Genomic DNA, 11,355 nt, shown 5'->3' with positions numbered 1-11,355 from the left:
TGTAACATTCATTATCTCCTTTGTCAGTTTTTTTTTGTGCATGAGATTTAAAAAAGTAAAATGTGTAGCATAATTTACACGTTTAAAATGACCTGGCAGATACACACACACACCTACTAATTGTAGACTTTAAACTTGTTAGTAGATGCTTCTGGTCATATTTCTAATTTGTGTACCTCATTAGTGTAAGTACTATTGGTCAGCACTAAATATATATGAAACATAACATTGGCATGTTGTTTAACTAGGACAAGACAGCTACCAGCTGAACCATACGTGCTACCTAAAGTGTTTGTTGCATTGCAGCATGAGTTCCGGGGTCCTGGGTCTCTACATGTGTCCACATTAATCTCTAAATACATAAAGGTAGACAACATTGGCTGCTTTAAATTGCCCTTAGCTGTAAGTAAGTAAATGTGTGTATGAGAGTATGAGCGAGCGTGTTGCCCTGAAATAGACTGACACTGTCCAGGATATATAATTGTCTTGTGTTTTGTATAGCACTAGACTTACTGTGACCCTGACCAGGATAAACAATTACTAAAAATATGAATTTACATTAATTATACTAACAACTTAAACCCCCTTCAAATGATACCAAAAAGAGCTTAATGCTGCAATATTTTAATTACATACAAATTATATTACAAAGAAAAGATATGTTTCAAAAAATCATACATATCAAAATAAGGATTTGTTTAAAGTAGTTATATGAACATGAACTAAGAAACAAACTTAATTAAATCTTTTTATATATCTTAAACCAGATATATAATATAACTGGTGAATGGCATGGTATTTACTTTAAGAAAGCATTATAAAGTAATAAAGAGTGTTTAAGTGTTCGGTCCTGTTCCATGCAGAAGATCAAATCTCTGAAGGTTACACGTGTTGGCCCTCTCTGAACAGTTCTCTGTGCACATAACCCCCGAACCTAAAAGACACAAAGTATATCTGTTACTGGGCTCAGTAAACAATATTTTTATTCTTATACATTATGCTGATGGTTCTTTGAAAGAACAAATACAAATATTTACTGATGCTATTAAAATAAGACTGTTGTGATTTACCACCAGTAGGTGTCAGTTGCCACCAATCTTGATTGTGAGGACAAGAACTATACAGTATAATGACAAGACATTTACCCTCAAAACAAACGTACAAAAAAACCCTGCAAAACCTCATCTCACCGCATCATTGTTGTATTAGGTTAGCTTCTGCATGGTTGAAAGCTTTACTTTTGTTTTTGTTATTGTTTTTCTTTTCTGTTCTGAAGCCATATATAAATAGCAGTTGTTAATTGGAAAAGGTATGTATTTTTCCCCTGTGGCTTTTGTATTACTATTTCATATGCAGAACATTACATCTTTTGAAATATAACTTAAAGCAATAATAATTACCCTAAACAAAAAGCAGTATGAATTTGTACAGTAGTACCTGGTTTGTCCCAGATGCAAAAGTCTCCAGAGGTTTTCTCTTGCGGGGTCCCAGAGCTGCTAGCGCTGCCAAGTTTGCATCTCTGTGCTCCATCTGAGCCAGCTCCAGCTGCTGCATCTGAGTGCAAATGTAAGATGTTCTAGTAAGTATACTGAGTAATACTGTACTAAGTGCACCATGTAAAAAACCTCATGGACAATAAAGGAAAACATGCTAAGATTTATAAAAAGAAATGCATGCAGGTGAGACTCAAAGACTATACACACGATCCTTGCACACGAACCTCTTTTGCTCTCTGTTTGAGCCTGAGTTGCTCAGGATCCTCACTGCTGGTACGACTCTGGAGTAAAGAGAAACAAGACAGGATGACTGGGTTGCTCATATTCTCTCACACACACATGCATACATAAACACCAACCTTAGCGATACGCAGCAGTGCTTCCCTCTCTTCCTCTTCTCGCCTCTGTTTCTCCATTTTCTCCAGCTGCTCCAAAAACTTCAGTTGAGAGCGCGTGTCGCTGGTCTGAGTGTACCGCCAGTCATCCTAACCCCATCAAAACATGCAGTACAATAGCATTTAACAGCCACAAATGCAGGTCTAAACAAAAACCAACAGTTGAAGCTCATTTTAGATTTGTTTCGTTTTAGAGTACATGTATAATATTACAGACCACAGTAGTTGTGCACAAGTAATTGTATTAAATACCCTGTATGATACATTGTGATGTTGTGCTACACTACTGAGCTTTTCCAGCAGATCTCGGAGTCGTTCCTGTGTAGCATGAGAAAGCAACACGATCACCTCTGGATTCACCTCTGCAACACCCATTGAATTACCTGTGGACTCACACATAGACACAAGGTTAACATTGTCAGTAAAAAAACATAAAAGTTTTGTTTATAAGTAAATTGGCAAAGTACAATCCAACACTAAAAATATCCTTCTATTCAACCATATATGCATCTAAAAACTGTGCCTGTTTTAAACTACCCTGTGGTTTATTACAGAATATGTAATATTGAAATAAAAAGGAAATAATAGAGAAATATGAGAGTTGTTGTTTCTGGTAGATACATTTTATAAAAAAAGAAGGAAATGTATGATGGTGTATGGTACAGCACACGTACTGTACTGAAATGTGATGTGTTTTTTTTATGTACAGTACTACTGTGTATTGTTGTTTATTATTGTTTATTACAGTATTATCTATTCTATAATTTAAGATTAAGGGAAAATATACTTGTATTTATAACAAAAAGACCATTTAAGACTTTAGAAAGGTTAGGTAAGGGAGTGGTTTGGGAGGTCTGGCACGGATTAATTCTATTTACATTATTTCTTATGGGGAAAAATAGGTTTAACTAACATTTTGACTTAAGAACAGCCCTTCGGAACCAATTAAATTCATAAGTCAAGGGTCTACTGTATGTCTGTAGAAGTTTGTGCAAATTCAATTGTATGGCTGGGCACTGATGTTAGTCAGGGAATCCTCAGTTGATGCTCCAGTTCATAGCAAAGTTGTTCAATGGGGCTGAGGTCAGGTCACTGGAGATTCTTTACAGACCAGCAGAAATTACAAAAAAAGATACAGAATTTACATAATCATGAGAAAATGGGTTTTGGACACCCCTAATATCTGGACTATTTTAGCCATACCCTCTACTAACTGGTGCATAAAGCCAGTCTAGGGTCAAACACTAATAGTGGAATTGTTGTCATTGAAAAGCCTATTTTGAGAATTCCTCTTTTTTTTTTCAAGTCAATATAATTTAAGCCCTGCTTGAGCTGGCCAAACAAGCTTTAACTGCTTTTACTTTGACATGGAAACATCTTGTAGCAACAGCTACTTAGGGGCAAAGCAGAGAGTCAACTGTCCTCAGAGTGGTGTAATGCCTTATGATGCATTTTCTATATTTCCATAGGCCCACAAATATCGTTGTTGCTCTTTTCTTAACAGGCTAAGCAGACAAACAAACTGTAAACATACAGTAGTTTAACAGTTTGGTTTGGCATTTTGTGCTAATGACAACCAAGTTTCTACAAAGTCCTCCTCTTTAATTTTTTGTATGTCCTTTTCTCCTCATCCTCACATCTTCTAGCACCCCCACCTCCTGGCTAACTCATTCAGTCTCTGTCTACCTTTTTCTTTTACTTTGCCTGACTTGCAGCACAGTGGATTCCTGCCAATCGGGCAATTTTGCGCGACTCTACACTCATTAGCATGATTAAGCGGAACAGCCATGTCAGAGATACTGATGATCAAAGACAGCACCTCCCTTTTCTCTGGCAGAGCTAAACATACATAAATGTGAGGGGGATGATCTGAGGATGAGAGAAAAAGATAGGAGACAAGCCTTATAGAGATTTATTGTTTTTCTGAAAAGGTTTAATAGAGTTACCAATATGGAGTATCTTGTGCTGTAAGGCTGTGGTCTGCAGGAAGGGCTCGTCCCTGCAGGAGTGCACTACTGTACCCACTAGTTCTGAACTGGAGGCAAGAATGCGAGCGTTCTCCTCGTTCACATTTACGCCGGCCATGGAAGCCACATCATTAATGTCATCATCATCACTAATTTCCAGACAAACACACATACAAACACAGATTTAATGAACACATTCAGTTTTTAAATCTAGTGTATTTATAAAGAGCATTGGAGAGGATGTTTTTAATAGCAGTGCATCAATTAGCATTAAGGCTGATACTGGCCTGAAATTATCTGACATTCTAATCTGATCCATCGGCGCATGTTTAAGGCGGTGACTGAACTTCAATTCATGTCGCATGAAACATGTACAGAAGTTGGACAAATGATAGAACTTAGATAACTATATATTCATGCTAATAAGCCTTTGCTCTCAAGGACAGCTTAGAATTTTAAACTGCTGTTATACAAGCAGAAAGCCTTCTAGTTCTTTAAGCAAAAAAACTAAGGTCCTAATCTACATTACTGTTTAATGCTGTTTAAGTCAGGTGTTTGGGAAGGCTAGGGAAGATTTACAATTCATTATAAGATAAGATTCCTTTATTAATCACCATGGGGGAAATTCGAGTTATGTTCTTTAAACCACTTAAAATTATTATAAAATTAAAATGATATTATCAGTATATATATGAAAATTACCATCCTAGAAAACAACCAGGAAAGAATGTTCGCAACAAAAGACAGCCTTAAAATGTATATGGTATTAAAATGAAAATAAATTGAAACTGTGTATCCCTGCATTCTTCTTATCTAGACCTAAACAGATAGACACATAAATCCACGTTGAAGCAAAGCAGCCATTACCGAAAAGAGCCTGGGGTGTTGTCCTTGAAACTGTGTGTGTGCGCTGCTTGAACTGGCCCAGAGGGAGCTTTAAATGCCTGAAGGGAGTGCTGCCTTCCCAAAGCCACTGTGGAAAACAGACACACACACACACATCCACAAATACTCCAGTGGAAAGGTCAAGGATTTTCATTAACTTTGCATCATCATCTTGGGCACTAAATACTAAATAATGAATAAAACCCTTAAGAGAGGGGCAATTATAAATGTTTACCGGCTGCTTGTGTGCTGCTCTGAATGATTGGCTGCTTGGACTGTGTGCAGTTCTGTACTGGAAAAACAACACGTGGTGAGGACGTAACACGCTGCTCCACTATCACACCTTTGGGTTGCTGGATCACCTGACCAAGCAGAGAACTTCAACTCAACAAATGCTGACATACTGTAGTAAATCTAGCCCAACTAGTACATATCGGGCAGTTTATGGGGTTTTCAGTTGCTGGAGGTGTAAATTTCAAAGCTAAGTTTTAAGAACTCTGCACACTTGAGTGTGTCTTAGGTGTGAGAAAAATAGACTTAGACATTCATGGAAAATCTTTCAGTACAAACAAATGCAATAAAACAAACAAATTTTGAATATTAGATTACACAGTGACAAATGGAATTTGAAAATAACAGCATCAAGAGGAGCTGGTGGGATACGGGTATAGCTTTAAGTGAATTATACTGGTGTGTGGGAGGCAGGGGAGTTAACCTAAAAATGAAGACAAATTGAAGAAAATGTCATAAACATGAGTCATAATTTAGAAGAAGCTTTCCTTCACCCTCTTTCCCCTTCAGTTGTTAGTAGGGAAAACACTCACAATGCATTAAACTGATCACACCTGGCATTTTTTACAGCTAATTTAGCTTATAACTGAAAAAGAAGATCTGGTTGGTCATTTGTTGACACATAAAACTTTTTAATGAAGGAAAAAAATCAACTTATGCTTCTGAGCAATTTCCTTTTCTCTTTTGAGATTTATTTTAATTAAACTACCAAATTATTGATCAATACAGATAAACTCCTAGTTCAAAATTTCAAGTGACTAATTTCCAAGAATCTCCCACAAATTCAAAACAGGCCCTCCAGTCAGATCAAGATTCAATAAATGGCCAATACTATGTGGACACCTGACGATGTGCTTTTCATTCCAAAATCACGTGCAGCAAGATTTGTTGATCCTCCTCACCCAAATCTTTCAATAAGATTTTGAAATGTTTTGGTGGCAATTTTGCCCATTAAATAAAAAATGCATCTCAAATATGTTCAAATATGTTCTGCAAATGCCACAGGAGTTCTTGTATGTATTAAGTTGAAAACAAAATAAATAGGGGGAGGTTTTTGTCATTTTATATACACTATATATGAAACAATGTGATATTCATTACTATCAATATTAATGTTGTGAAGCAAAAAAAAATCTCCTGTGCAAACTGCACGTTGTCATTAATAAATTAATTGGGAATTCATTGCAGCCAGTAAAGGTAAAGGAACCTTCTAAGCTATCTGGGACAAAATTATTAAACTGTATTTAAATTGTAAAGCTACAATAGCATAGCAATCATCTTAAAATTCCCTGTTGGTACAATTGATTTAAAAATCTGCAAGTTAAAAATTAAGAAATTAAAAAAGTGCTTTCAGACTAATAATAAGGAGATGTAAATTAATAAAATAATTTGTTTTAATTTAACAATTTAATAATGTAGTTAATATAATTTTATTAAATTTAACAATATAATAATAATTGTTTTTCTTTGTTGTCACCACATACGTCTAAACTGCATATTAAAGCTTCAGTCCAAAAATAATCATTAAAAGCTTTATTGAATGATATTTATTATCAAGCGGTCCAACAGACATATGTTCTCGGCTTTGGATGCTAGAGAACACTAAAGCTGGCTACCACTACACCAACTGTAAATTTGGTAAAGCTGTTTTAGATAGAGTTTGGACTGTGGCTCGTAATTTCAGTGAATTGAAATCTTACTGCTATAGCGATTAAATGCCAGTGTGTTTCCAATTGGGGTAAAAAATTTAATTGTTTCAGCACAGCAGGCCTCCCATTCACAAACTGAGAAAGAGCATTTTCTACAAAAAGTTTGGTGAAGAAGAACTGAAATGGCCTGCACAGAACTCTGACCTAAACCCCATCCAGATTATTTAGGATGAAATGGAACTCCAGCTGTAAGCAAGACTTTATCATCCAACACCAGTGCATGATTTTAGAAGATTAGAAGATTCTGTGCTTACCAGCTGAGCAGGCCTGACTGGTACACTGATTTTGAGAGGTTGAGAGGTGACAGAAGTGGAAGTGAGGCTGGGCTTGTGGGTGCTGCTACTGACTGTAGATGAAGAAGAGGATTTTGGCTGCTCACATTGCTGAATAAAAAGTTGTGAGTTTGGGGTAAGTTGACGCACAGCAGGCAGGCTCCTCTGCAATAGAAAACAAGACCATAAACTAAATTCTCTACAATGTCTATTGTCTATCCTGCTCAATACCAAACTCAAGCTAATGAAAGGCAAACAGTTCTTACTTTAAGAAAAGGAACCAGGTATGGTTGAGGGGAAGATTTTAGTTCCATGTAGAGCTTCTCAGTGAATTCCTCAGCCTCCAGTCGTCCATCCTTAAATACACAATAAAAATACTAAATCTGGCTCACACTAATGAAGAAGGACGAACTACATTTTTAACATTATAATGTAACAGTATACCAGCAGGTCCTTAACAAGAGCTTGAACGTTTTGTGCCATGTCAGCTGAGCGGGTCCCACTGGACGCTAACTTCATCAGCGTGATTAGAAAGTTCTTACATTTCTTTACATTCTCTAATGTCTCCTGTGAAGAAAAAAAACACATTAATAACAAATATATCATTTAATCTTTTAAGTTGGCCTTGGATTATTTATTTAATACTTCACTGGAGATTATTAGAAATACCTTCTTAGATTTATAGTAGTAATATGACATTTAAATATGTGCACTTTTTTGTACTGTGAATTTCATTTCGTATGGATCTATACTTTATTACCCGTAATGAAAAAGTGAAAACATTTTAGTCAGAAACTCTAACTGAAATATCTCATCGTTTAGCTGTGGCATTTCCAGATTCACAAATTGTGGTCATGTGCATCCTGTCTGTTTTGATTACCCTTGGGACGTGTCTAAAATTTAAGTAAACTCCATGACAGGTATATCCATTTAACATCAGATGAACACATAACAGTAAGTAAAAGATTAAATAATTCCAAAATGTTTGTGATTGTGGGTTCCTTCAAACTATTATTCTAGAATCATGTATTTATGGACTGTTCATAGAGGCACATTTATTACAGAACAGGGCAGAGCCTTAAGCAAACTGTTACCACAAAGTTGAAAGAATGTAATACATGAGCTTTTGCAGTGAACTAATTAGGAAGGACTAAATAATAAAACTTGATCTGACTGCATTACAAAATTAATACATGTTTAATAAAATACACATTTTGGGAAATTGGCTCATACTGTATAGTCATGAATACCAGCATCAAGCTTATACACACAGCTAAGTTTACTTACAGCTGTAACATTGACCGGTGTGATGACTTTGCTGCTGCTGGATTTGATGGGAATATTTGGGGAGATCATCCGAGGGCCACTGCCAAGTGGGCGGACAGTTTGGGTCACTAATGAGGAAAGAGATGCTTTGCCAATAGTCTACAGAAAAAGAGATAGTTTTTGCATTTAAACACCAGATATATCAAAAACTATATATAAATCTAAGCAGAACTAGTCTTACCTTGACAGTAGATGTATTGGTAGCACTGGTTGCATTAGTGCTTTTCTGATTTACAGTCCCTGTGGAGGTGCAGATTGAGGACTTCTGAGCAACTGTGGTCTTAATTACTGTGGTACCATGATGAGAACTGGGCTTAATGCCAGGGGCCCCCAACACTGTGTGAGTTTTAATAATGGTGCTTCCAGTTGTACTGGAAGGTTTTACTATAGAGGTAGCTGTGGAAGAGCTGGGTTTGAGAACAGTTGTTGCTGTTGTAGGTGCTGGCTTTACTATGGTGGCTACAGTTGCAGATGAAGATGGAAGAGTAACTCTAATGATAGATTTGGCTGTTGCAGTTGTCTGAAAATAAGATATTATATATTGTATGAATTGGAATTTAGCATATGTGGGGGGGAAAAAAAACTTAATTTCAGCATGTTATTCCATACATAAAAAAGAACAAAGAAAACAATACATATGGTCAAACACAGACACATTTGTGTTTTCATTACAAATCATATAATCTGCATAACAATTTGGTGAATAAATTGAATTTGGAGTAGACATATTTTATCACAGGTCTTCTAATAAGCTGAATACATAATATACAAACACACACCTGGGATGTTTGTGCTTTTACAGTTGTAGTGACAGTGGATGGTTTGGACACTATCCCCTGGGCCTGAGCTTGAGCCAAAGCCTGCTGAGATACCAACATCAACTGCCCACTGTCGCTGCGGATTAATACCATATCTAGAGGAACAATCAAAGAAGTCATGTGGACATACTAAAGGGGGACAGGATTTCATCAAGGTTACAAACTTAAAAAAGCAACCGACTAATTGTAACATAATATTTGTAATATAATAATTATTCATAATTATTAATTATTTCCCTCACCCATAAAAAATTCCAAACAGTACTTTACCATTACCTAATTCATTTATTTTCCAATATGGTTTTGTAAAACCTTACAGTTCTAACAATTTTAAAACTATCCCTAAGAGCTTATTACGAATCAGTGTGATTTTTCCTCCTTAATATTATTTTTAATACTATTCCTCTTAGAAAGTTTGTTTAAAGTCACATGGGGTCCTAAGACACCCAGAAACAGTGCAATGCAGGAGTACACCCTAGCCAGGGTCGAAGTGCATTACAGGGCACCACACACTCACCTATTCACCTGAAGTGAGTGGGTGAGGAATGACATGTGTACTCATACTTCTAGAATGTACTCCTGCCCTGTGCCTAAAATATTCAGAGGCCAAGGCAGTACTTACCACAACTCTCATCAGGATTAAAAGTTTTTAAAAAAAAATATGAAAACCCTGCAAGATAAAGCCAGAACTATATCTATAAATACTCTGTAAAACTAACCTTGAGGAATTTGGAAGTTGGCAGGGAGCTGTAGAGGGGTGGTCTGAGGTCGCTGTGTCAGTGCTACATTCTGCTGTGGAGTTGATAGCCTCGACAGTGTCATTATCGTCCCACGGATAGGAGCCTGGGTTACTGCTGGGCCTCGGACCTGTTTAGAGGTCACACTGACTCCTCCAAGATGTGGAGTTGTTGTCCCTGTCGCCTGTGCACTGACCTTGGCTGCTGTCACCACTCTCGTACCCACCAACAGAGGTGTGGAGGACCTGACAGGAGCAGTACTGACTATAACCATGGGAGTGGCAGGCATATGGGCAGATGGCACATTGGATGGCACAGGAACAGAAGGCTTTATGCTGGAGCTGGAGGAGGGAGTTTCAGCTTTAGTAGGCTCCTCTTTGTGAGACTCAGTTGGCTCTGAGAATTGAGTTTTATTTTCTTCTGTGGGTACTGACTCGTTGGATAGAGTGGTAGAAGCGTTGCTGGCATCATGTGTGTTGGGTTTATTTGATACCTGAGAAGATGCCGCTGCTGGAGTCTCTCCCGTCACAGGAGATACTCGCGTTTTTTCTGGCGACTCAGCTTCATTCACGCAGGCATTCACGCTTTCCTTTTCTGGCATGTTTAACTTTACTCATATATGAAAGGGCATAACACAATTGCGTTCTGGCCATGTCAAAAGCACCAGCACAATATAGTTATGCCATCTCGTTTGCTAGCTTCCCGACGCAACACTTTCAGCGTAGCATTTTAAACAAACCGCTGTTCATCGCTTAGCAGTGCAATAAAGCAGCTGTGAGTGTCCACCAATCAGCTGCCAGCTCGCTGAACGATGCACGTCCCAAATTGCACGTATCACATTTTCCCTACACACTTTAAAAAAGTGCATAATGGTGGCTTTGCGTTCAGGGCAACATGGTTTAAAAAGAGCAACGACGGTGACATAGTGACGCAGCTGGTCGAGTAAGATGCCACACTGCTGCACTACATTTAAACCATGATTCTCAGTTTCTAAAAAAGTTTTTCTCTAGATACTCGTTTTATTTCATCTTCACACATGCAGAAGAATGTGCACTCGCTAATCTAAGTCCTTCTTTGGTGTGAGACATTCATTTATCAATATTTATTTTTAACCAGTTGTTTCATTTTGGTTAGGGTCACTGAGGGTCTGGTGACACCCCTTTCTCAGGTGGTGCCAGAGTTATTTACATTTACGGCATTTAGCAGACACTTTTATTCAAAGCGACTTACAGTCTAAGCAATTGAGGGCTAGGGGCCTTGCTCAAGGGCCCAACAGTGGCAACCTGTCAGTGGTGGGGTTTGAACCAGCGACCTTCTGCTTACTAGTCCAGTACCTAAACCACTAGGCTACAACTGCCTTCACTGCCTTATGACTGAAGATGTAGTGGATAATAAATAAATAAATATAGCAATGCATTGTGTATGGGGCTGGAGAGAAGTGACTGATAAAACATTGCTT

At 37.6% G+C, this 11,355-nt stretch overlaps 1 protein-coding gene across 1 annotated transcript; it reads right to left on the bottom strand.

Annotated features, from left to right (window-relative positions):
• Positions 1-579: 579 nt before the first annotated feature.
• On the bottom strand, positions 580-10,632 carry taf4b (TAF4B RNA polymerase II, TATA box binding protein (TBP)-associated factor). Its single transcript, XM_063001321.1, has 15 exons — positions 9,879-10,632; positions 9,121-9,254; positions 8,523-8,861; positions 8,303-8,440; positions 7,460-7,582; positions 7,282-7,371; positions 6,998-7,180; positions 4,979-5,105; positions 4,726-4,831; positions 3,838-4,007; positions 2,144-2,274; positions 1,856-1,981; positions 1,721-1,777; positions 1,438-1,554; positions 580-934 (listed from the first exon to the last, which is right to left on the bottom strand). The coding sequence occupies exons 1-15, from the start codon at positions 10,495-10,497 to the stop codon at positions 800-802; spliced, it is 2,595 nt and encodes an 864-aa protein (XP_062857391.1). The 5' UTR covers positions 10,498-10,632; the 3' UTR covers positions 580-799.
• Positions 10,633-11,355: the final 723 nt, after the last annotated feature.

This window comes from Trichomycterus rosablanca, chromosome 9 (assembly GCF_030014385.1).
Source record: "Trichomycterus rosablanca isolate fTriRos1 chromosome 9, fTriRos1.hap1, whole genome shotgun sequence".
Classification (NCBI taxonomy): Eukaryota; Metazoa; Chordata; class Actinopteri; order Siluriformes; family Trichomycteridae; genus Trichomycterus; species Trichomycterus rosablanca.
This window is presented reverse-complemented; position numbering and strand designations above follow the sequence as displayed.